General features: G+C 43.3%; 1 protein-coding gene across 1 annotated transcript in view; it reads left to right on the top strand.

Annotated features, from left to right (window-relative positions):
- Positions 1-4,440: 4,440 nt before the first annotated feature.
- LOC106585610 (glycerol-3-phosphate acyltransferase 4) overlaps positions 4,441-26,896 on the top strand; it is a 43,977-nt gene continuing 21,521 nt past the window's right edge. The window contains exons 1-4 of the mRNA XM_014172018.2: positions 4,441-4,676; positions 9,150-9,833; positions 16,613-16,682; positions 16,795-17,095. Coding sequence (XP_014027493.1) covers positions 9,660-9,833; positions 16,613-16,682; positions 16,795-17,095 — 545 coding nt within the window. The 5' untranslated portion in view covers positions 4,441-4,676; positions 9,150-9,659. The remainder of the gene's footprint in view (positions 4,677-9,149; positions 9,834-16,612; positions 16,683-16,794; positions 17,096-26,896) is intronic.

Below are 26,896 nucleotides of genomic sequence, written 5' to 3' on the forward strand. Positions count from 1 at the left end.
GTTCCTGTGTGCTTTATGTATTCTTCAGACCCCTTGACTTTTTCCATATTTTACGTTACAGCTTTATACTAAAATGGATTAAATCCAAATTGTTCCTCAAATCTACACACAATACCCCATAATAAAAATAGCAAATGTATTAAAAAGATAATTCAGTAAAAATAATAAACAGATACCTTATTTACATAAGTATTCAGACCCTTTGCTATGACACTCAGGTTCATCCTGTTTATCATCCTTGATGTTTCTACAAGTTGATTGGAGTCTACCTGTGGTAAATTCAATTGATTGGACATGATTTGGAAAGACACACACCTGTCTATATAAGATCCCACACTTGACAGTGCATGTCAGAACAAAAACCAAGCCATGAAGTCGAAGGAATTGTCCGTAGAGCTCAGACAGGATTGTGTCGGCACAAATCTGGGGAAGGGTACCTGCAGCATAGAAGGTCCCCAAGAACACAGTGGCCTCCATCATTCTTAAATTGAAGAAGTTGGAACCACCAAGACTTCCTAGAGCTGGCCGCCCGGCCAAACTGAGCATCCGATGGTTACTCTGACAGAGCTCCGGAGTTCCTCTGTGGAGATGGGAGAACCTTCCAGAAGGACAACCATCTCTGCAGCACTCCACCAATCAGGCCTTTATGGTAGAGTGGCCAGACAGAAGCCACTACTCAGTAAAAGGCACATGACAGCCTGCTTGGAGTTTGCCAAAAGGCACCTAAAGGACTCTGATGATGAGAAACAAGATTCTCTGGTCTGATGAAACCAAGATTGAACTCTTTGGCCTGAATGCCAAGCGTCACATCTGGAGGAAACCAGGCACTGCTCGTCACCTGCCAATACCATACCTACAGTGAAGCAAGGTGGTGGCAGCATCATGCTGTGCGAATATTTTTCAGTGGCAGGGACTGGGAGACTAGTCAGGATCGAGGGAAAGATCAATGGAGCAAAGTACAGAGAGATCCTTGATGAAAACCTCCTCCAGAGGACTCAGGACCTGACTGGGGCTACACTTGCATTAACATCTGCTAACCATGTGTATGTGACAAATAAAATTTGATTTGAAGTTCACCTTCCAACAGGACAACGGCCGTAAGCACACAGCCAAGACAACGCAGTAGTGTCTTCGGGACACGTCTCAATGTCCTTGAGTGGTCCAGCTAGAGCCCGGACTTGAACCCGATCAAGCATCTCTGGAGAGACCTGAAAATAGCTGTGCAGCGACGCTCCCCATCCAACCTGACAGAGCTTGAGAGGAACTGCAGAGAAGAATGAGAGAAATTCCCCATATACAGGTGTGCCAAGCTTGTAGCGTTATACCCAAGAAGACTCAAAGTTGTAATCACTGCCAAAGGTGCTTCAACAAAGTACTGTGTAAAGGGTCTGAATACTTGAGGAAGCACAGTTCCCGCTCAGCCCAGTCAAAACTGTTTGCTGCTCTGGCACCCCTATGGTGGAACAAGCTCCCTCACGACGCCAGGACAGCGGAGTCAATCACCACCTTCCGGAGACACCTGAAACCCCACCTCTTTAAGGAATACCTGGGATAGGATAAAGTAATCCTTCTAACCCCCCCCCACCCCCCTAAAAAGATTTAGATGCACTATTGTAAAGTGGTTGTTCCACTGGATATCATAAGGTGAATGCACCAATTTGTAAGTCGCTCCGGATAAGAGCTAAATGACTTAAATGTAAATGTACTTATGTAAACGTGATATTTCCTTCTTTTTTTTTAATACTTTTATACAGTTTATAAAAAACTGTTTGCTTTGGCATTATGGGGTATTGTGTGTAGATTGAGAGAGGGGGAAAATGATTTAATCAATTTTAAAGTAAGGCTGTAATGTAACAAAGTGAAAAAAGTAAAGTGGTCTGACTACTGTAGACTTTCCATCACCATGGAGAAAAACGATGCACAATACAGTAATTGAGTACATTGAGACATCAAGTGTTTTGTGACATAGCTCAGTTAGTAGAGCATGGCGCTTGCAATGCTAGGGTTGTGTTTTTCAATTCCCATGGGGGACCATTACGAAAAATGTGTGCACTCACCGCTGTGAAAAAGAGCGACTACTAAAATGAAACAGGAATTAATAGACCCATTTCAGTTTCACATAGAAATAAGTTGCATTTGCAAAGTATTTCAAGAAACTGGAAAACATATCAAGCAAGTATTTATATATTCCACAAGTATTATCAGACTCAAATTTCAAATCCTGGTAAACACTCAAATACATTTAGTTTACATGTTTTTCAGAAAAGTAGTGCACTGGGCCCAGACCAATATAGACATCATCGGCATTGCAAAGAAGTTGCAGCACTCCCACCCCGAAACTACTTCCCGCGGCTATTTGGTCAGCTCTTGTCTTCCATAAAAAGGCGCTGTAACATATGGTCATGTGGGAACACTAACTGTATCAAGGTGTATATCAATTTAACCTTTTGTTTTTTTAGAAAATGATTTCTCTCTGATATGAAAGATCCTTATGCTTCCAAAACTGTAACGTTAGCCACGTGTGTTAATGTTAAATTTGAGAATCGAGGCTCTTAACAAATCTCCCCCATACAGAAGACGCCTTCGTCCAATGACTTTTCTGTGTAATGTAATGGAACTCAGTCGTCAATGTATAGATCACTTGTTATACTTGAAACATTTTTTGTCTAATCCATATACACTGCTCAAAACAATAAAGGGAACACTTAAACAACACAATGTAACTCCAAGTCAATCACACTTCTGTGAAATCAAACTGTCCACTTAGGAAGCAAAACTGATTGACAATAAATTTCACATGCTGTTGTGCAAATGGAATAGACAACAGGTGGAAATTATAAGCAATTAGCAAGACACCCCCAATAAAGGAGTGGTTCTGCAGGTGGTGACCACAGACCACTTCTCAGTTCCTATGCTTCCTGGCTGATGTTTTGGTCACTTTTGAATGCTGGCGGTGCTTTCACTCTAGTGGTAGCATGAGACGGAGTCTACAACCCACACAAGTGGCTCAGGTAGTGCAGCTCATCCAGGATGGCACATCAATGCGAGCTGTGGCAAGAAGGTTTGCTGTGTCTGTCAGCGTAGTGTCCAGAGCATGGAGGCGCTACCAGGAGACAGGCCAGTACATCAGGAGATGTGGAGGAGGCCGTAGGAGCGCAACAACCCAGCAGCAGGACCGCTACCTCCGCCTTTGTGCAAGGAGGAGCAGGAGAAGCACTGCCAGAGCCCTGCAAAATGACCTCCAGCAGGCCACAAATGTGCATGTGTCTGCTCAAACAGTCAGAAACAGACTCCATGAGGGTGGTATGAGGGCCCGACGTCCACAGGTGGGGGTTGTGCTTACAGCCCAACACCGTGCAGGACATTTGGCATTTGCCAGAGAACACCAAGATTGGCAAATTCACCACTGGCGCCCTGTGCTCTTCACAGATGAAAGCAGGTTCACACTGAGCACGTGACAGACGTGACAGAGTCTGGAGACGCCGTGGAGAACCTTCTGCTGCCTGCAACATCCTCCAGCATGACCGGTTTGGCGGTGGGTCAGTCATGGTGTGGGGTGGCATTTCTTTGGGGGGCCGCACAGCCCTCCATGTGCTCGCCAGAGGTAGCCTGACTGCCATTAGGTACCGAGATGAGATCCTCAGACCCCTTGTGAGACCACATGCTGGTGCGGTTGGCCCTGGGTTCCTCCTAATGCAAGACAATGCTAGACCTCATGTGGCTGGAGTGTGTCAGCAGTTCCTGCAAGAGGAAGGCATTGATGCTATGGACTGGCCCGCCCGTTCCCCAGACCTGAATCCAATTGAGCACATCTGGGACATCATGTCTCGCTCCATCCACCAACGCCACGTTGCACCACAGACTGTCCAGGAGTTGGCGGATGCTTTAGTCCAGGTCTGGGAGGAGATCCCTCAGGAGACCATCCGCCACCTCATCAGGAGCATGCCCAGGCATTGTAGGGAGGTCATACAGGCACGTGGAGGCCACACACACTACTGAGCCTCATTTTGACTTGTTTTAAGGACATTACATCAAAGTTGGATCAGCCTGTAGTGTGGTTTTTCACTTTAATTTTGAGTGTGACTCCAAATCCAGACCTCCATGGGTTGATAAATTGGATTTCCATTGATTATTTTTGTGTGATTTTGTTGTCAGCACATTCAACTATGTAAAGAAAAAAGTATTTAATAAGATTATTTCTTTCATTCAGATCTAGGATGTGTTGTTTAAGTGTTCCCTTTATTTTTTTGAGCAGTATATTTTCAACTGGAAATCATGATGTGAGATTACGATTTATATTGAGTCTAGTGTGGATTGCTTTAACTAACTAAATTAGATGTATGATTGCCCTCAATATTGGACCTACCGTTACGCATTGCAAATTTGTATTTTGTGGTCAGTACTCTGCCATGCTTCAGTGTTTCCACGTCCCACCACCAGATGTCAGTTTAGAGACAAGGAGGGAGGGTGTTTTTGTTCTTTCTGATAAACACGAGACACCAAAACCAACGAGATTATCACAGGAACATCTGATGCGCAGCATCATAGTTCATCCAGAAATTATTTCATCACGTTGCATCCACGCAACTATCCGATAGTCACCGGGTGGAGGTCCGACACAAAGCCCGATACAAATACGGCTAACATCGTTGCTGATCGGACAACCTTGGGTACCAGTGAGTACATTCATGTAACTAAACACGATTCAGTTAATTGTTCGTATTGTGTCGTCGTCTTCCATGATAGAAAGCTAACGTTAGCTAGCTAGCACTCAAACCCGACAGTTTTAATACTAGCCTAGCTAGTTAGCTTGCCAGCTAGTAGTGTGATGTTGATATATGGGGATGCATGAATCGTGACACATTACTGTAGCTAGCAACTCTGTCAAATCTGTTACTAATAATTTTTTGTTAAATGTACCTGCATCATTTTATCGATTATCATACGGTACATAGCAAGCCCCCTCTATTTCTACACTCAAAATAATGTAATTATACTGTAAATAGCCAGCCTAGCTAGCTATCGAGCTTTCCTGGCTAGCTATAACACCAGAAACGGCTGGTTAGCTGTACGTTAGTCTGATTTGATCTGGCTGTGTAATACACAATTAATTGGTATGTAATTACAGCCTGAAACGAATACCTGTATAATCGTGTAAATATTCATACAAGCCATAACGTTAAATACAATTACATTTAAACTTACTACATCGGTTGTCTGTGCGGTTTGTCCGAAATTTCAAACAATACCCACAGGAAAGTAAACTTTTAGAGAGCATAGGTATATGGTTCGGTTAGGCACCGAGGTAAAATGTGTTTTATATTTGGATATTCGGTACTCTCTCTTCGACAGCTATTGAACCATGCATGACAATGAACATTTTATATTCGGAATCGGGGGAGGATGGAGAACAATCAACATTTTTTTTTAAATGTCCCAAAAAATAAATAATCGGATTTCAAACTTTATTAAAGGTGCACTATGCAGAAATCGCTCCGCTATTACCTGGTTGCTAGAATTCTAATAGTTTGCCTAATTTCAGTTTGTGACGAAACAAGCAAGTATAGTGTAGATAATCACTGTACCATTTAAACCACTGTGAAATATATTTTCCATTAACAAAAATATTTTATTTTCAGCTGTTTGAATCTAGTGTACAAAACTGGAAGTAGAAGACGCAAAAACAAAACTTAAGAACAGGAAGCATAGAATAGCAAACATAGAACAGATCTATCACTTATGCTTGCTTTCAATGAGTGACTGATCTACAACACATTTCTATGTGAATTTGGTCATGTTGCCCAAAGATGTACATATGGCAGTTTTTAGTATTATATATATATTTTTAAGTGTAAATAGTTCTCCATCCTGGCCTGATTTAAAATATAGTATTTTCATTGTTATGGAATGCTTGGTTCAATAGTCAATGAGGAGATAACCAAATATACAATATAAAACACATTTTACCTAGGTGCAGAACCAAACCATATAGATAGATAGAGCGCCTTCAGAAAGTATTCACACTAAGTTACTGCATTTTGCATTTGTAGGGCACTACACACGATACCCAATAATGTGGTGTAATTTTGTTTTTCGAAATTTGTACAAATTAAGCTGAAATGTCTTGAGTCAATAAGTATTCAACCCCTTTGTTTATGGCAAGCCTAAATATGTTCAGGATAACAAATCTGCTTAACAATTCATATAATACACTATATATTCAAAAGTATGTGGATTCGGCTATTTCAGCCACACCTGTTGCTGACAGGTGTATAAAATTGAGCACACATCCATGCAATCTCCATAGACAAACATTGGCAGTAGAATGCCCTTACTGAAGAGCTCAGTGACTTTCAACGTGGCACCGCAAGTGCTGTTATTGTGACGTGGAAACGTCTAGGAGCAACAACGGCACAGCTGCGAAGTGGTAAGCCACACAAGCTCACAGAATGGACCGCCGAGTATTGAAGTGCATAGCACGTAAAAATAGTCTGTCCTCGGTTGCAACACTCACTACTGTGTTCCAAACTGCCTTTGGAAGCAACATCAAGAACTTCGTCGGGAGCATCATGAAATGGGTTTCCATGGCCAAGCAGCCGCACACAAGCCTAAAATCACCATGTGCAATAACAAGCATCAGCCGGAGTGGTGTAAAACTTGCCGCCATTGGACTCTGGAGCAGTGGAAACGCGTTCTCTGGAGTGATGAATCACGCTTCACCATCTAGCAGTCTGACAGATGAATCTGGGTTTGGTGGATGCCAGGAGAACGCTACCTGCTCCAATGCATAGTGCCAACTGTAAAGTTTGGTGGAGGAGGAATAATGGTCTGGGGCTGTTTTTCATTGTTCAGGCTAGGCCCTTTAGTTCCAGTGAAGGGAAATCTTAATGCTACAGCATACAATGACATTCTATACGATTCTGTGCGTCCAACTTTGTGGCAACAGTTTGGTGAAGGCTCTTTTCTGTTTCAGCATGACAATGCCCCAGTGCACAAAGTGAGTTCCATACAGAAATGATTTGTCGAGATCGGTGTGGAAGAACTTGACTGGCCTGCACAGAGCCCTGACCTCAACCCCATCAAACATCTTTGGGATGATTTGGGACGCCGACTGCGAGCCAGGCCTAATCGCCCAACATCAGTGCCCGACCTCACTAATGCTCTTGTGGCTGAATTAGAGGTCGACCGATTATGATTTTTCAATGCCGATACAGATTATTGGCGGACAAAATAAGCCGCTACCGATTAATCGGCCGATTTAATTTTTTAAAATTTCTTTGTAATAATGACAATTACAACAATACTGAATGAACACTTATTTTAACTTAATATAATACATCAATAAAATCAATTTAGCCTCAAATAAATAATGAAACGTTCAATTTGGTTTAAATAATGCAAAAACAAAGTGTTGGAGAAGAAAGTAAAAGTGCAATATGTGCCATGTAAGAAAGCTAAAGGGGGACCAACTCCATATTAATGACCATGATTTTGGAATGAGATGTTCGATGACCAGGTGTCCACATACTTTTGGTCATGTAGTGTATGTTGGATGGACTCACTCTGTGTGCAATAATAGTGTTTAACATGCTTTTTGAATGACTACCTCATCTCTCTAGCCCACACATACAATTATCTGTAAGGTCCCGCAGTCGAGCAGTGAATTTCAAACACAGATAAAACCACAAAGATCAGGGAGGTTTTCCAAGGCCTCACAAATAAGACCACCTATTGGTAGATGGGTCAAAAACAAATACACATTGACTATCCTTTTGAGCATGCTGAAGTTATTAATTATACTTTGGATGGTGTATCAATACACCCAGTCACTACAAAGAAACAGGGGTCCTTCCTAACAGTTGCTGGAGAGGATGGAAAGCGCTCAGGGTTTTCACCATGAGGTCAATGGTGACTTTAAAACATTTACAGAGTTGAATGGCTATGATAAGAGAACTGCGGATAGTTACTCCACAATACTGACCTAAATGACAGAATGAAAAGATAAAAGCCTGTACAGCAGGGGTTCCCAAACGTTTTTGGCTCACGATCCCATTTTGATATCCGAAAGTTCTTGCGACCCCCAACTATGTGAAAAAAATTATGTAGCCTAATTATCAGCCAATGTTAACTTTTTTTTTATTTGGGGCTATGGAAGTCAATTGAAAAACATTCTAACCATATTTCTGATTGGTCTTCTCAACTCACCATCACATACTTTTAATGTGGGGCGATGACAGTCCATTGCAAATCAGTCAGACATAAGATACATTATCTCACCACCAATAATGAGATGGGTGTGCTTGATGCATGTCGAGTCGGAGATTCTCAAAGTCAGGGGGCGTGGTTGACAGTGCAAAAATTGACATTTGCAAAAATTTCTAAAATACTTTTTGCTTTGTCATTGTGGGGTATTGTGTGTAGATTGATGAGGAAAACAGATCATTTAATCAATTTTAGAATAATGCTGTAACGTAACAAAATGTTGAAAAAGGTCAATGGGACTGAATACTTTCCGAATGTACTGTTTTAAGAAGCAGAAGAAGTGAAAACAGCATCATTGTCATCAACATTGTTGCTTGTGCTGCATTGACCATGCAGACTGAATGCAAGTGTCTCATGGTCAAGCAACAACAAATGCGCTCCTTGAGTGACGGGGCGCGGCTTGGTCTGTGTGGAAACCAGCATGAAGAGGGAGAGCGGAGAGAGATAACTCAGGTAGCAGAGTAAACTATAAAAACAGACGTTACACACGGCGTATCACATTTAACAATCCAAACATTCAAATACCGTTATAGAAGGTAAAGTAAAACCCCAAACCGTTCTGTGCATCAATACCGGTTTACCGTAAAATGCGGTATACCACCTAACCCTAGGCCAGGGGTATTCAACTTTTACCCTACGAGGTCCGGAGCCTGCTGGTTTTCTGTTCTACCTAATAATTAATTGCACACACCTGGTGTCCCAGGTCTAAATCAGTCACTGATTAGAGGGGAACGATGAAATGGAACTGGCTTTGAGGTGCAGAGTTGAGTTGAAGGCCTAATACCTTTGGGACACCTGGGAGTTTTCAATGGTTGTAACCAGAGTCCTTTGCCTTTGTTAACTAACAGAGTAGACTAACCTTCTGTTTTTGTTTACATTTCTTACAGGTGCATGGGATTCTCAACTGAAGAGACTTGCTACTTTTGGATCATTTCAACACAATATTCTCAATCCCTTTCAGGCTCCAAAAGCAAAGGCTTTTGTTCTATTGTTGACACATTTTAAACAAATTGATAATTTTTTTAGAGTAGTGCAGGATGGAATTATTCTTTTTTGTTGAGTTCTTCTCAGTTTTTCATTGTCGACCAATGCACCACAATAAGTTTGAATGATAGGAAGCTAAAGAAAATAACTTGACTGGAAGGCCCAGTTGCTGTAACATATTTATAAAGCTGGGAGAGGCAGTAGCAAGATGCTGTCCTCTACAGCCATGGATTCACTGGCCAGTTGGAGGAGGAGTCTGGTCCCTCAGACGTCTTAATGAAGGCCCTGTTCTGGCTGAGAACTGAGACCAAGGTCCTAAAAGGCTAACAAGTGAGGCACTGTCCTCTCCTGCTGTTGGGTAGCCTTTATATTCTGTGTAGTAGGATCCCCACATTTCCCCCTAAAGCCTCAAGATGGGCCTGTTCTTAGACTTCAACCCCTTTGATAACCTGCTGTGCATTCTCCTGGGCATCTCCTTCACGGTGTGGTTCACCCTACTGCTGGTCTTCATCATCGTGCCTGCCATCTTTGGAGTGTCCTTTGGCATTCGACAGCTCTACATGAAAACACTACTGAAGATCTTTGAGGTGAGTGTGAACCACTTGACTGTTTGCAGGGGTTCGTTGATGTTATCAGTTTGTGGTCAGAGAGGACATCACATCTGACATTTGCACATGTATGATTAATATGAATGATCACTAATGGATGCTAGGCATATACATTTCACACAACATTTATGACTAAAGTAGACTTGAGTGGAGTGCATGGATTATGCTCACCGTGCAGTGATGTGGCAGTTTCCTGTGTGAACGTGCACTTGACCTAAACTGGGGCTTAGGAATGGGAATGCAGTTTTGTGTAGGTCATGCGCTTCCTCCCCACCTCCAATCCCTCACCTCCTACATCAAAGCTCCATTGTGTGAGTTAATTTCAGGTTTGTATTTTCACTGTGCTTCATTTCCTTCCCATGAAGTCTTGCCAAACCCTTATGTTGTCACAGGGAGGCTGAGGCAGAACATGTGGTGTACACTGTATATAATGAGTGTGTAATAGCACACAAGAATAAAGTTAGCAGTCTCACTGAAATCAATGACTCAACAATGTCATGCTTGTCAATATAGGTTTTGGGTAAATCCATTTGAATTCCGTCCGTTTTCGACAGCACCCATTTTGATTTGTACGAAACCTTCCATACATATTTCCCCATTGTATAAGTGTTCAGAAAGTGACTTTCTGGACCTGAATGCCAAAACATTTGAGAGATAAAGATGCTCAAAGTTTACCATGAGACATGTCTAAATCACTGGGAAATATAAACGGTTGAGATTTATATAAATTAAAATCTTATGAACAGGGTTGTCAAACTACTTTATAATTTCTTTAAAAAAAAGTTTTAAATAAAAATGGTGCAAAAATAAACGTGTAAACTCAAATTCATATTCACATATGTTATAGTTTAGACCCTATTTTACATAATCTGTTTTTCTGTTGTGCCAACCATTTCTTTCGACACAACATGCTCTTGAATACAGGGTGGGTGTCATGTTTTGGCTGATAAATGTACTAAAATGGAATTCAATTGAAAGTTCAACTTTCAAATGGTACCACTAAGATGGTTAGAGGTCCACACATCAGAGAATGTTGACTTGAATGGGAATATATGTTGTTAAAATTATGCTGTCAATGCTCCTTAGGAAACGTATTGAACTATAGATAATAGAAAAAATGGTCATGTCAAAAGTTGACATTTGACGGTGGGTGGAATGGCAGCCATCTTTGTGGTAGTCAATTCAATTTACATTTCAATGATGTACCAGCTTAATTGCTGTGGTCTGAAGGAAAGGTTCATTTTATACATTATATTTCTATGATTGTAATGACATCCACCCTGTATAGGTCGTTATCAATAAAACGTCACAATAAGGTGCAGAACATTCAGTTTGCCTGCAGGGTGGCAAGGAGACCCCCACGTTCCGCTAAAACGATTGACAACTGCATGCCGTTTTCAAGGGATTGTTAAATAAATGTTAACTATTTGGTTGTAATATCATCACCTCGAGGAGCTTAGTCAGACCTACAAATTTCCGATTATTTCATGCAAAACAATTGCGCACATTTAGCTCTATCAGAGTTATAGCCCACAGCAAGTAACTGCATTATTTTTATGATCAGTAAACAAGTTATTTCTGATACGTGAGGATAGCCTACAAAAACTATTTTATTTAGGAACTCAGTCTGGGTCTCAAATTACTGTTGAGAGTTAGAATAGTAAAATAAACAATGTGCAATTTCGAAACGTACACTACATGGCCAGAAATATATGGACACCTGCTCATCGAACATCTCAGTCCAAAATCATGGGCATTAATATGGAGTACTATAACAGCCTCCACTCTTCTGGGAAGGCTTTCCACTAGATTTAGGAACATTGCTGCTGGGTCTTGCTTCCATTCAGCCACAAGAGCATTAGTGAGGTCGGGCACTGATGTTTGGCGATTAGGTCTGGCTCGCAGTCAGCCTTCCAATTCATCCCATAGGTGTTCGATGGGGTTGAGGTAAGGGCTCTGTACAAGCCAGTCAAGTTCTTCCACACCGATCTCGACAAATCATTTGGGTATGGACCTCGCTTTGTGCACGGGGGCATTTTCATGTTGAAACAGGAAAGAGCCTTCCCCAAACTTGCCACAAAGTTGGAAGCAGAGAATCGTCTAGAATATCATTGTATGCTGTAGCGTTAAGATTTCCCTTCACTGGAACTAAGGGGCCTATCCCGAACCATAAAAAACAGTTAGTTACTCTCACTCAGATATCAATAACATGGCATAAGTCATGGCAAAATGTGTATAATTGCAGAAAATTAGCTGTAAAACTGCAACAAATCTTGTTTTTCTGAAATGCAAACATTTGTTTACTTTTTGTTAATGCAATCCTGTTAACAGATCCCTCTGTACATATTACATTATAGTTTTAATATTATAGTTTTGTATCCAAATATTGTTTGATTTGCTTGCCATCTACAGTGGTGATGACTATAGTCCGACTGACAACTTTACCAGGACGAGGACTCGCCGATGTCAAGCTCTTTCCAAAAGCCTAATCTCTGACTAAGTAAGCTAAATGACACATGTTGTTTGCTTAGCTGGCTAGCTACATGCCAAATGGATAGGATACCCAGCCTCATGTATCTGAAAATACATTGATGTTTACTGATCATGAAAAGCAGGCAGTTACTTGCTGTACAAGAATTTCCCTACAACCGCAATAACATCTGCTAAAAATGTGTATGTGGCCAATAAAATGTTATTTGTATAACTCTGATAGAACTTAATGTTGACTAATCGTTCTGACTATCCTCTTAAAGAGGTGATGATATTAAAAACCAAATATTTATAATATTTAACAATCCCTTGAAAATGGCACGTTGTTGTCAATGGTTTTAGCGGAGCTGGGGGTCTCCTTGCCCCCCCAGCAGCCAAATTGAACGCTCTGCACCGTATTGTGAAGTTTTTTTGATATCGACCTATTCAAGAGCATGTTTTGTCTCAACCTATGGCGGGCACAACACAAAAACCTTAGAACATGTAAGGTCTAAGCTACAACATATGTGAATCTGATAATTGACGTTAAAGGCATACAGTCAACAAGTGATTGAATTCAAATGGATTTACCAGTTTTAAATTCTTATGTCAATCTCAATAGTGCTGAGACTGGAGAAAAAATATGGTCAAAGGAAACTTTCTCTAGCCCATGTTTACATCAATCCAGGTATTTTTAACTTTAGCAGTACATCTAAGAATAATCAAGTTAGCTACCTAGATAATGTTTAGCTAGTGATGGTGATCAAAGATTATCTATATGCTGACAATATACTGACCACTCTAACAATGGGAATAAATGTCCACAAAAGCAGAAGGCAGGCGGGATCAGGCGAGACATTCTAGATGTTCGATCGGGTTCAAGTCCAGGCTCTGGTGGGCAGTACACGTGGAAAAATATGATAAAAAACACTGTTATATACATACAGTATGTACAACAGCTAGCAATATCTATACCACAATGCAGTTGTGAGCATAACTAGGAATTCTATATTATACTACAACGTCAGTGTAACTGAATATGGATGTTGTGTTGGTTGAATGTTCAAGGCAGGTTCCAGAATGTTCTTCAGCTGGTGAATTTATTTGTGTGTTTGGTAATAATGGCAGCTGGCTTTGGCACTGTGGCGATGTTGGCAGAGATGTTGGGTTTTGGGGGTAGTGACTCTGGCTTCTTGTAGACAACAGACTTGTCCTTTCTGCGCTCCACAGCCAGGTGGACAATCCTCTCGTACACTTTTTTCATCACCCACTGCTTCGAACTCTTGCAGATGATTTATTTGTACACGCATTAGCTAAATGTAGCTTGCAAGACAATAACACAGCTAGCTAAACATTCTAGCAAGTAACGTTAGCATATCAAACATGAATGTTTACACCTCTCATACGAATATAAAAGTATAGTTTCAGCTTATTAAAATGACCTTAAAACAAATTACGTATGAATGTTGGGCTCAACGAAACAAATCTGTTTACACTGCCCTGCTTAGAGGGGGGCAACTGTCGGGCGAGGGTTGTGTGCAACCTCCAGAGGTAGCGTTCGAGATGTGAGAAATACGCAAGTTAACATTGCAGTAATGTCTCTCGACAATCGATACCTCTCGAGAATCTCAAGAAATTATTCTTAATTCTTGTCAATGAAAATAGACCCTTAGGCATGAAGTTTACTTTGTAGGATCTATGCTTCTGACCCTACTTGACCAACCATTTTGGCCTTGTTTAGCCTACGGATGGGTTAAAAAGCGTCTCTCAATATGATGAATCTGAAGTTTCAATGGTTGGTGGGAGCCTAGCTGCCTGGTCACATCTCACTAGTGAGCCCTTGCTAAAACTGAACTAGAGCTGAAACCAGAGAAGGTTATCACCCTCTTTCTTCCTTTCTTAAGTGTCGATAGTAAGCCTGTCAGCAGTTTCCAGCGAACCCCTTTGAGAGAGAATTCTAGTGCCAAAAATAAATGGTCCGGAGGGAGATGGCAGGGGCTTGATATATGAGAGCTTTTCAGCTCGCAGTAGTGCCTAGTCTAGTCAACCAGCATTTTTATGGTAGAAGTAAAGGGTTAAAATGACAGATTGTTGGAAACTAGGTGATTGTATGACAGGTTATTTTTCACTTGGTTTCTGCAAATACAAGACCTTGGTATTGCTTCAATGATTAAAGTCTCCAACATGTGGAAATCACATCCTGTGCTGCTGGTAACTTGAGTCAAGAATGTAACCTCATAACCAGTATATGTGCATGTAGCAGCCTATGTGTGAGCTGGGCTCTGGGAATCGTCTTGCTATCCAGGGCAGGGTCTCCAACTGGCAGCCAGCAGGTGGTTTTATTTGGCCCCTCCCAAAAAAACATTTATTTTATTATTATTCTTTTTGGGGGACATAAAGGACTGTAAAACACCAGGAAATCAGCTCCAAATGATTTTAATTTAAGAAATCTGTTCCCAAGTATTCCCACTCGTAATAGAGAGACACATGATCATATACAAATGTAAGCAAGGTTTGAAAATATTATATATGTTTGGGCTTCTTGCGGTCAATTTGTAGTCTACAAATGATTTATAATTAAGTTCCGGCCCCCCGACCATCCGCTCCAGAAGAAAATCGTCCCGCGGCTGAATCTAATTGATGATCTCTGATCTAGGGTATGGACAGGAACTTTCTCTCCAGGCTTAGTATACCAGATCTCATGCAGAGAAGGGTAATCCTGCAAAGATATACCTGGCTCTCTTTTATACCAGACTGATGACATAGCACTTTCTGTTCAGCAAGATTACATCAACTGCAGAGTAGAGAATGGACAAGGGAGCTTGGAACTCAATCTAGCCTATGCAGTGAGTATGTAGAGGTATCAAACACCAGCAATGTTTTTGCATGATCATAATCATGTGCTACCACACCCCTCTGCCGTAATTGATGTGTTGGCCTTGCTTTTCCTTATTCCGGTTTACTGACTCAACAGGATTGCTATTCTCCTTTACTAGCCTACACCCAAACAAACACATTGGTGTCCCTATAAGCTGCCCTTTAGTCTTATGATTCACATGTCATGGTATTTTGATGTCAGCTAGGATTTTGTTGTACTCAACTGTAAAATCTCCCCTCGGTGAGCAGTGTTCTTTCAAAAGGCGTAACGGTCAATTTCAGTTTCTAAAGAGAAAAGTGTCCGTCTGTAGCGCTGTTGACATTGGCCTTGCACCACATAGTAGCAAAGATGCTTTGCCTCTACCTCTGTTGAAGTGATCTTCTCCACAGGTGGTCAGTCTAGTAAATGTCCAGTTCTGTCAGAGGAATGTTGTGCAGCAGTTGATCAGATGAACCTCAACTACTGGTAAGGCCAGTTGCCTGGTAAAGCCTTTTAGAATGTGAACACCTTCTTAGCATTTTTGTTAGCTAGGTGCCCTGAGCTACTTCCATTTGGCTCTCAGAACTGTATTGGAGTATCATGGATGTATAAGATGGATGCTTGAGCAGATTGGAATGTTCTGGCAGCAGAATTCTGCTCTGTTGTCTGTCTTTGTGAACATCAGGATCTTATAAAGATGTAATGTGTTTTGTGAACTTGTGCCTGGGGTTGAGTGAAGGTTGAGAACAGCAGATCCCCTCCCACTTCATCCTTCCTGTTCTGCCTGTTATTGCTAAGGCATGGGGAACACTCTGTGCTTCTCCAGCCTCTTACTAGATGAGTTTGTGTCTCGGTGTGCACATACAGATACAGTTTTCACATCTGCAGTGCATTCAGCTTAGGTGACTGTTCTTTTAGGCCTACATAAAACAAACAACTACTATGTGAATGTGTTTAAAAATGGAAAATAAAATATTACAATCTAATCATTCTACTGTTCTGTGGGGACAGACTCCCCTCACAATATCTGTCTGCCCTGGAATTGTAACACCAACTAATATCAATACCTTATCACCATAGTAGCGTTAACAGATTTGATGTTCTACTGTTTTAGTTTCTGAAATATCGGCCTATTGAAAATGGCACTTGTTGAGATCATGTCTGAAATTGATTGCAAGTCTTTATGAACTCAAGTGTTGTGGATAAAAGACAGTGGACATATCAAAACAGGCCTAGCTGTCATTTTATTATCTAATCTGTCAAACCGCCGTATCATTTCTGTAATAAGGCATGAAGCTGTTAGTCATTTTATGACATTTTATTTGGTCAGTCTATTGTTTCGAATTTGATTATTGTCTGAATGAGCCAGAAGGTTTTTTTCTCTACAAAATGTAAGCTAACATCAGTCTACTTTAAATGACTCTGCTTGTAGTGGGCCACGCATAGGATTGAAAGAGGAGCCAAGGACAACAACCATCTCTTGTACAAGCCTTACTCTAATGGTGAGTGACGGGCTCTGTGTATGAGTGTGTTTTGTGTTGTTGTTAATGAGTGTGTCTGATGGGTAAATTGGTAGTGGTTAACCATTTCCCATGTCTCCCGGGTGCATTGCAGCCATCATCGCCAAGGAGCCCACCTCCCTGGAGGAGGAGATCAAGGAGATCCGGCGCAGTGGCAGTAACCGGGACCTGGACCATGCCTCCGAGTTTGAGATGTCCGACATCTTCTACTTCTGCCGGCAAGGAGTTGAGAGCATCATGGACGACGAGGTGACCAAGAGGTTTTCTGCTGAGGAGCTGGAGTCATGGAACCTGCTGACCCGTAGCAACTACAACTTCCAGCACATCAGTCTGAGGCTGACTGTCCTGTGGGGGCTGGGGGTGGTGATCCGCTACGGCTTCCTTCTGCCTCTCAGGTAAGACCGGGTCCAAGGTTAGGGGAAGGGATCAGATGTGGTGCTGGTTGGTTCAGTAATAGCACTCTCTGTTTTCTGACATGTGGAAACAAAGATGGACAGGCTGACCTCAGACACCTCTCCTTGTTTCTCCTAGAGAACATATGACACACTCTTATTACATCATGGGAATTAATTGTAATCTATGTACAGTGCATTCGGAAAGTATTCAGACCCCTTGACTTTTTCCACATTTTGTTACGTCCTTGGTTAAATGTTTTTTTCCGCTCATCAATCTACACACAATACCCCATAATGACAAAGCAAAAACAGGTTTTTAGAAATGTTTGCAGATTTATAATTTCTTTTAAACAGAAATACCATATTTGTGACCGACCGGCTCGATTCGGTTTTATTCAGCAAAATTTGAAATTGTGTTTTTTACATTGGATAGAAGTAGAGACTCAGAGCTAGAAAATGATATGTCATGCACTACAGTTGAGGAACAATGGGAAAGTCATTCTGCTTTGAACACTGCTTCTTGACACAATGTGTCAGATGAAACACCGTACACCTGGCGACCGTGTCAGTGTGCACTGTGCCCGGCCCACCACAGGAGTCACTCGTGCGCGATGGGACAAGGACATCCCTGCCGGCCAAACCCTCCCCTAACCCGGACGATACTGGGCCAATTGTGCACCGCCTCATGGCTCTCCCGGTCGCGACAGAGCCTGGACTCAAACCCAGAATCTCTAGTGGCACAGCCTTAGAACACTGCGCCACTCGGGAGGCCCCCTAATTACGCTTTTTTGCCAACGTTTACTGACACAGGCCATATTCAACCGGTGTTGAGCGTTTGTAAATGTGTCAGATGTTCTGCGCTCTGGCACACTCAGACTTGAGTGCTCTGAAATCGGAGTAGATAGCCAGAACGAATTTACCAGCTACGTCTATTGACAGTTGTCGCAGTGACATCATAAACAATCTATTGAAATAGTTACTTGCATAGTGGAGTCTTTTGTTTAGACATGTAGCTAGCTAGCTAGCTAGCTAAACAATGAACCATAATCCCAACTCATAACGTTACTACCCTGCATGAATCTGCAGGTAGCTAACCAACTAGGTTCAATGTTAGCTAGCTAACATTAGACTATAACTAGCAATGCAAATGACTCTGCGATAAGAATAATATTACTAAACAGATCATACAAGTAACGTTAGCTAGCTAGACAGCCATCTAGCATTAGCTAGCTAGCTAACAGTACACTTTAACTTGTAATGAAAACGACTTTCTGACAAAATTAGAAACGTGTAATATCTGGGAATGTAGCTCGCTAGACTCTCTTACCCGTATACATGGATGGACGCTTCTCCCTCTCTGTCACGGATGCCATGGTTGCCCTTAGTTTGAAAATGTAATCCGGAGATGGGTGTTTTATACAACAGCCTTCTGTGTGTTCTCTTTTCGACTCTGTCTGCATATTTGCAATCAAACGGCAGAATTCTCTCACTTTCCTTACGTATCATACTCTAATTCCATTGATTTCCAAACTCGGTCTTCCAGAAAGTGGAGAGCAAAACTTATGCAGTACCATCTTTCAAAAAAGCCGTGTAAGAAAGGATTATCTACACATACTGCCCAGCTCATATTATAGACAGAAGCGCGCTACATCGGAGACCAATCCAAACTAATCTCTCGGCATGTCCAGCACACTCATTATCTCAGCCAATCATGGCTAGCGGTAATGTTGCTGTCTTTTTCCATGGCTAAACAAGCTAGGCTCGTAATTTAACCATTTTATTCGTATTTACAAATGGCATACAAGTTTGTTATTAAGGCACATGAAAGTTCACATGTTCCAGAAGGCATTTCTGCCATTACGCTCAAATGGTGCTCCTGTGATGTAGTGACGCGCGACATATGCCTAGTTTCCTGAAACTAGTCACATTTATCTAAGTATTCAGACCCTTTGCTATGAGACTCGAAATTGAGCTCACGTGTATCCTGTTGCCATTTATCATCCTTGAGATGTTTCTACAATTTGATTAGGGCCCACCTGTGGTAAATTCAATTGATTGGACATGATTTGGAAAGGCTGACACCTATCTATGTCAGGTCCCACAGTTGACAGTGTGTCGAGACACAAATCTGGGGAAGGGTACCAAAACATTTCTGCAGCATTGAAGGTCCCCATGAACACAGTGGCCTCCATCATTCTTAAATTGAAAAAGTTTGGAACCACCAAGACTCTTCCTAGAGCTGGCCGCTCGGTCAAACTGAGCAATTGGGTCTTGGTCAGGGAGTTGACCAAGAACCCAATGTTCACTCTGACAGAGCTCCAGAGTTCCTCTGTGGAGATGGGAGAGCCAACCAGAAGGACAACCATCTCTGCAGCACTCCACAAATCAGGTGAGGGAAAGATGAATGGCGCAAAGTACAGAGAGATCCAGAGGACTCAGGACTGGGGTGAAGGTTCACCTTCCAACAGGACAACGACCCTAAGCACACAGCCAAGACAATGCAGGAATGGCTTTGGGACAAGTCTCTGAATGTCCTTGAGCGGCCCAGCCAGAGCCCGGACTTGAACCCGATCAGACATCTCTGGAGAGACCTGAAATAGCTGTGGAGAGCTTTCGAGGATCTGCAGAGAAGAATGGGAGAAACATCCCAAATACAGGTGTGCCAAGCTTGTAGCGTCAAGAAGACTCAAGGCTGTAATCACTGCCAAAGGTGCTTCAACAAAGTACTGAGTAAAAAGTCTGAATAGTTATGTAAATGTGATATTTCAGTTTTTTATTTTTAATGTGTTAAAATGTCTAAACCTGTTTTTGCTTTGTCATCATGGGATATTGTGTGTAGATTAATGAGGGGGGAAAACAATTGAATCCATTTCAGAATAAGGCTGTAACATAACAAAATGTGCAAGAAGTCAAGGGGTCTGAATACTTTCTGAATGCACTGTATGTGCGTTTTCACTGCGTTCAGCTGAGAGGAAGCCATCGCTTTCCATTAAGTATGGAGATATCCCCCCAGGACCAGGAGTGAGAGAGTTGGCTGGGCAGACAAAAGGGCAGTGACCCAGGACTAAACCAGTCTGGCCTGAGTCCAATCACCCATGAGCCAGCCAGGCCACCATTGTAGTCCCAGACACACAGTCTCCCTCTCTATAGGCTACTAATAAGCCCCTGCTGCACACAGAGACTGACCTGATGCACTTGGCCTCGCTGTCCCATGCTTGCAGTTGCAAGAAGTGGACATAGAGAGAAAAATCACTTTCCCATAAACAGCTGTTTTATCTGAAAAACAATAAGCAACTTTCACTCTGATAGTATTTGTTCCAGATACAGCCACTAAGGGTTTGTTCTCATTGATGAGAATTAAGAAGAATTTTGAGAGGTAGCGATTCTCAAGAGACATGTAAACTTTGGTATTTCTCACATCTCTAACACTACTTCTAGAGGTCTCATCCAACAGTTGACCCGCTGTAAGCAGGGCAGTGTGAACAGAATTGTCTCGTTAAGGCCAACATTCATACAGTACAAATACTAATAGCAGAGCAATGTTTTTGAAACAACATGTATAGACATTTTCATTATATTTGAGACTTGTTTTATTGAGTTTTCACCTGAATCTGCACTAACAGCCTCTTACATTCTAAAAATGTTGCTGTATCTGTAAGAAAACGGAAGCACAACTGTGTTTTTCCCCCACTTGGCTGCTCCAGGAAAGAAATATGCAGCAAGACGCTGATCACCAGGGGAATTATCACCGTTTTCAAATCAAAATGAAAGTTTATTTGTCTCGTATTTGCGGATTTTATCACAGGCGCAGCGAAATGCTTATGTTTCTAGCACCAACAGTGCAGTAATATCTAGCAATACAATAACAATACACACATTATCCAAAAAGTAAAAAAATTATAATAATGATTATGAAATATCAGAACGAGCAATGTCGGAGTCCGGAATATAAATGTATATTTAAATGGTGTGTATAGATAGTATGGACAGTATATGAATAGAAAAAGTGTGTACAGCAATAGTTATATAGGATGAGACATGGCTAGAATACAGTATATACATATAAAGTGGGTAAAACAGTAGGTAAACATTGCTAAAAGGTTTCAGTGTTTAATGTCTCTATATATGTACACGGGGCAGCAGTCTCTTAAGGTGCAGGGCAGAGTACCGGGTGGTATCCGGCTAGTGATGGCTTTTCAACAGTCTGATTGCCTGGATATAGAAGCTGTTTTTCAGTGTCTCTGGCCCTTCTTTGATGTACCTGCCCTGTCTCCGTCTGCTAGATAGTAGCATGGTGAACAGGCCTTTGCTCGGGTGGCTGAGGTCCTTGATAATCTTCTTGGACGTCCTATGACACTGGCTGCTGTAGATGTCCTGGAGGCAGCATGCCCCCGATGATGTGTTGGGAGAGCCATGCGGTTGCGGGTGGTGGAGTTGCCCTGCAAGGCAGTGATGTAGCCCCTGGCACCACTCTGCCAAGGCACTAACCTCCTCCCTGTAGGCTGTCTCGTCATTGTTGGCTATTAGGCCTACCACTGTTGTGTCGTCAGCAAACTTCATGATGGAGTTGGAGTTGTGCGTTGTCACCCAGTCATCAGTGAACAGGGAGTACAGGAGGGGGGGGCTGAGCTCACACTCCTGGGTGGGCACCCGAGTTGGTATTCCTCTTGTCAAAGGTGGGATAGGGCAATTTTGCATTTACCTTATGGAATTACTTCCATATTGATAGCATTAAGCCTGGTTTGTTCGAACGTAACTTTAATACACTGAAACTGTACTTTTATGAGAGGGGTAAACGTTCAATATGCTAACGTTACTTGCTAGCATAGCTAGGTAGCAGTGCTATTGTCTTGCAAGCTACATTTAGCTAATGCGTGTACAAACGAGAAAATAAACCCTTTAATTGTCTGCATATGCTTGTGAATTGTTGCATTATTCAAGAGCGTAATATGGTTTGGTTGCATTATTCAAGAGTGTAGCTAATGTTTTAGAGCAGTTGCTCATGTAGTTTAATAATTTGCAAGCTTAGTGGCTACTGTGATGCTGATAATTACGGTACATTTGGAGCTGCAGAGCAAGAATGTCACATTGCCAGACACAATGAAAGGTAAGGCAAAGATGTAATGTAAATTGAAAAGTTTATGTACATATTATGTAAATTGAAATCTCGTCGCACTGCCTTTCCTTAAATGTACGTCAATGAGAATAGCCTCTAACTCTATAGCCTAGTAGGCTACAGTTTGTCCCATATGAAAAGTGTTCAGATTGCATTGCAAAGTATCTGATCATAGTATCAAGTATTTTATGGCTTGACCAATGCCATGGAATTCCTGGTGATATCTCATAGGTGCCTCTTGTTCCCACGTTAGTTTGTAAATTTAGTCATGGTGCGGACTACTGATGGCCTCTTTCTTTCATCTTACTGTGGTCATTTTGTGGTGAATCTCTAGGAAAATGTAGCTTTAGGCTAAGTAGCTTTATCTAATGACTAATTACATGGCAATAGCTTTTCATTTAAGCCCCCTCAAAGCACGCCCAACAGCTGTCATCTGGCGTTGGAGCGGGAAGAGGTAGAGGTGTCCTTTTACTTCTTTAGGACATCAGGGGTGAGTTCAGATTGTAATCTGGTTTATGCCTGGGGGGGCAGGTAGGACTCTCCCCAAGTGACTTTAATTAAAACCACCAGGCAAGCCTCCCGAGTGGCGCAGCGTTCTAAGGCACTGCATCGCAGACCCGGGTTCGATCCCGGGCTGTGTCGCAGCCGGTCGCGACCGGGAGACCCATGAGGCGGTGCACAATTGTCCCAGTGTTGTCCGGGTTAGGGGAGGGTTTGGCCGGCCGGGATGTCCTCGTTCCATCACGCTCTAGCGACTCCTGTGGCGGGCTGGGCGCATGCATGCTGACACAATGGCCAGTTATACGATGTTTCCTCCGACACATTGGTGCGGCTGGCTTCCAGGTTAAGCGAGCAGTGTGTCAAGAAGTAGTGCGGCTTGGCAGGGTCGTGCTTCAGAGGACGCATGGCTCTCGACCATCTCCTCTCCCGAGTCCGTACAGGAGTTGCAGCGATGGGACAAGACTGTAGCTACCAATTGGGGAGAAAAAGGGGTAAAGTAAATAAATAAACACCAGACAGTGAGCCCCTACAACCACTTTAGGTCAGTGTTCTGAGTCTGTTAGCCTCGATCACCTCTTGCTTACACACTCACCTTTCCTCAAATGCGATATGGAGCTAATGAGCTCTGCTAAATCCATATATGCACCTTCTCCTCCAGCCCAGCCATGTGTAGTTGGGATTCACCTGGATTAGACTTGCTGCCTGCCTGCCTCAGCCAGCTTTACCACACATGGCCTTATGGGCGCAGGATAACATGGTTCTTATTAATGAGAGTAGGCTTCACTTGGGTAATCAATACATTTATGTGTATCCAGAGAGTAATCCATGTCCACTTGACAGCTACCGTTAGTAAGAGGGTAAATCCATTTGAATTCAATCGCTTTTTGACAGCACCCTTTTTGATATGAACGAACCCTTCAATACATATTTTTACATTGTATAAGTGCTCAGAATGTGACCTTTTGGACCTGAATGTCAGACTATTCAAGAAATAAAGGTGCTCAAAGTTGACCTATTTTGCATTCCCCACCATACCATGAGAGATCCATGTTTTCATCACTGGAAAAGATAAACGGTTGAGATTGATATCATTTAAAAGCATACAAACATGTGTATATATATATATATATATATATATATATACGGTCCATGACGCCGACGTAATGTCTATGCTCACGTGGGCGTTGTAACGCCCTGGCCATAGAGAGGGTTTTTTGTTCTCTATTTTTGGTTAGGCCAGGGTGTGACATGGGTGGGCGTTCTTGGTTTCTTTTTCTATGTTGGTGTGTTACGTTGTTTCGGCCGTGTATGGCTCTCAAACAGGAACAGCTGTAGATCGTTGTTGCTGATTGAGAGTCATACATAGGCAGCCTGTTTTTCCTTTGGGGTTTGTGGGTGAATGTTTTCTGTTTAGTTTGTTCCTGACAGAACTGTTGCTGGTCGTTTTTTGGTTATTTTTGTATAGTGTTCATTCGGTTAATAAAATCTTGTAAGATGAACACATCCTCCGCTGCACCTTGGTCTCATTTGAACGACGGCCGTTACAGATTCACCCACCAACAACGGACCAAGCAGTGGAGGAAGGAGCAGCACCAGGAGAGGAGTATTATGGACTCCAGGACTTGGGAGGAAATTTTGGACGGGGCAGGACCATGGGCTCAAGCTGGGGAGTATCGCCGCCCGCAGTGGGAGATCGACGCGGAGAGGCGGTGGTATGAGGCAAGGGAGCGCAACAGGCATGAGAGGCAGCCTCAAAAAAAAAAATTGGGGGATGGAATTCTGGGCCAACTCCTGTGCTCACTGGAAGAAGCGTGGTACTGGTCAGGCACCGCGTTATGCTGTGAAGCGTACGGTGTCTCCAGTGTGCGCTCATAGCCCGGTGCGCTATAGGCCAGCCCCCCGCAAGTGCCATGCGAGTGTGGGCATCGAGCCAGGGCAGATTGTGCCAGCTCAGCGCATCTGGTCTCCAGTGCGCCGTTTCGGTCCAGGCTATCCTGCGCCGGCTCTGCGCACTGTGTCTCCGGGGCGCTGGGAGGGCTCAGTTCGTCCTATGTCTGCGCTCCGCCCGTGCCGGGCAAGAGTGGACATTCAGCCTGGAGTAGGGGTGGCAAGCCTACACACCAGAACTCCAGTGCTCTCCCACAGCCCGGTCTATCCTGTGCCTCCTCCTCGGACCAGGCCTCCAGTGGGTCTCCCCATCCTGGTCTATCCTGTGCCTCCTCCTTGGACCAGGCCTCCAGTGGGTCTCCACATCCTGGTCTATCCTGTACCGCCTCCTCGGACCAGGCCTCCAGTGGGTCTCCCCAGCCTGGTGAGTCCTGTGCCTGCGCCCAGAGCCAGGCCTCCTGCATGTCTCCCCAGCCTGGTGAATCCTGGGCCAGAGCCGCCAGAGCCGCCCGCCAGTCCGGAGCCGCCAGAGCTGCCCGCCAGTCCGGAGCCGCCAGAGCCGCCCGCCAGTCCGGAGCCGCCAGTCCGGAGCCGCCAGGGTCGCCCGCCTGTCCGGAGCCGCCAGGGTCGCCCGCCTGTCCGGAGCCGCCAGGGTCGCCCGCCTGTCCGAAGCCGCCAGGGTCGCCCGCCAGCCGGGCGCAGCCAGGGTCGCCCGCCAGCCGGGCGCAGCCAGGGTCGCCCGCCAGCCGGGCGCAGCCAGGGTCACCCGCCAGTCCTCCGGCTCAGCCAGGGGCGCCACCTAAGTGGGCCAAGCCGAGGGTGGAGCGGGGTCCATGTCCCGCACCAGAGCCGCCGCCGTAGGAAGGCCCACCCGGACCCTCCCTTTTAGAGTCAGGTTTTGCGGCCGGAGTCCGCACCTTTGGGGGGGGTACTGTAACGCCCTGGCCATAGAGAGGGTTTTTTGTTCTCTATTTTTGGTTAGGCCAGGGTGTGACATGGGTGGGCGTTCTAGGTTTCTTTTTCTATGTTGGTGTGTTACGTTGTTTCGGCCGTGTATGGCTCTCAATCAGGAACAGCTGTAGATCGCTGTTGCTGATTGAGAGTCATACATAGGCAGCCTGTTTTTCCTTTGGGGTTTGTGGGTGAATGTTTTCTGTTTAGTTTGTTCCTGACAGAACTGTTGCTGGTTGTTTTTTGGTTCTTTTTGTATAGTGTTCATTCGGTTATTAAAATCTTGTAAGATGAACACATCCTCCGCTGCACCTTTGTCTCATTTGAACGATGGCCGTTACAGGCGTGGCCCCTGATTTGGTTAACTTTATGTGAAAACCCATATTTTCTCATTTAGAAGGGTAACATCACATTACATCTTTTCACAAATAGTTTCATGTTTAACCTGTTAGGGCTAGGGGGCAGCATTTGCACGTCTGGATAAAAAAAATGTACCCGATTTAATCTGGTTACTAATCCTACCCAGTAACTAGAATATGCATATACTTATTATATATGGATAGAAAACACCCTAAAGTTTGTAAAACTGTTTGAATGGCGTCTGTGAGTATAACAGAACTCATTTGGCAGGTCAAAACCCTGAGACATTTCTCTGACAGGAAGTGGATACCTGATGTGTTGTATTGACTTTAAACCTATCCCATTGAAAAACACAGGGGCTTAGGAATATTTTGGCACTTCCTATTGCTTCCACTAGATGTCACCAGCCTTTACAAAGTGTTTTGAGTCTTCTGGAGGGAGATCTGACCGAACAAGAGCCATGGAACGATGATGTCCCATTAGACACCTGGCGCGCGAGTTCATGTTGGGTACCCTCGTTCCAATACGTTATAAAAGAGTATGCATTCGTCCACCTTGAATATTATTCATGTTCTGGTTAAAAAGGCCCTAATGATTTATGCTATACAACGTTTGACATGTTTGAACGAACGGAAATATATTTTTTCCCCTCGTTCATGACGAGAAGTCCGGCTGGCTTAGATCATGTGCTAACTCGACGGAGATTTTTGGACATAAATGATGAGCTTTTTTGAACAAAACTACATTCGTTATGGACCTGTGATACCTGGAAGTGACATCTGATGAAGAGAATCAAAGGTAATGGATTATTTACATAGTATTTTCGATTTTAGATCTCCCCAACATGACGTCTAGTCTGTATCGCAACGCGTATTTTTCTGGGCGCAGTGCTCAGATTATTGCAAAGTGTGATTTCCCAGTAAGGTTATTTTTAAATCTGGCAAGTTGATTGCGTTCAAGAGATGTAAATCTATAATTCTTTAAAT

The sequence above is a fragment of the Salmo salar genome, chromosome ssa24 (assembly GCF_905237065.1).
Source record: "Salmo salar chromosome ssa24, Ssal_v3.1, whole genome shotgun sequence".
NCBI lineage: Eukaryota > Metazoa > Chordata > Actinopteri > Salmoniformes > Salmonidae > Salmo > Salmo salar.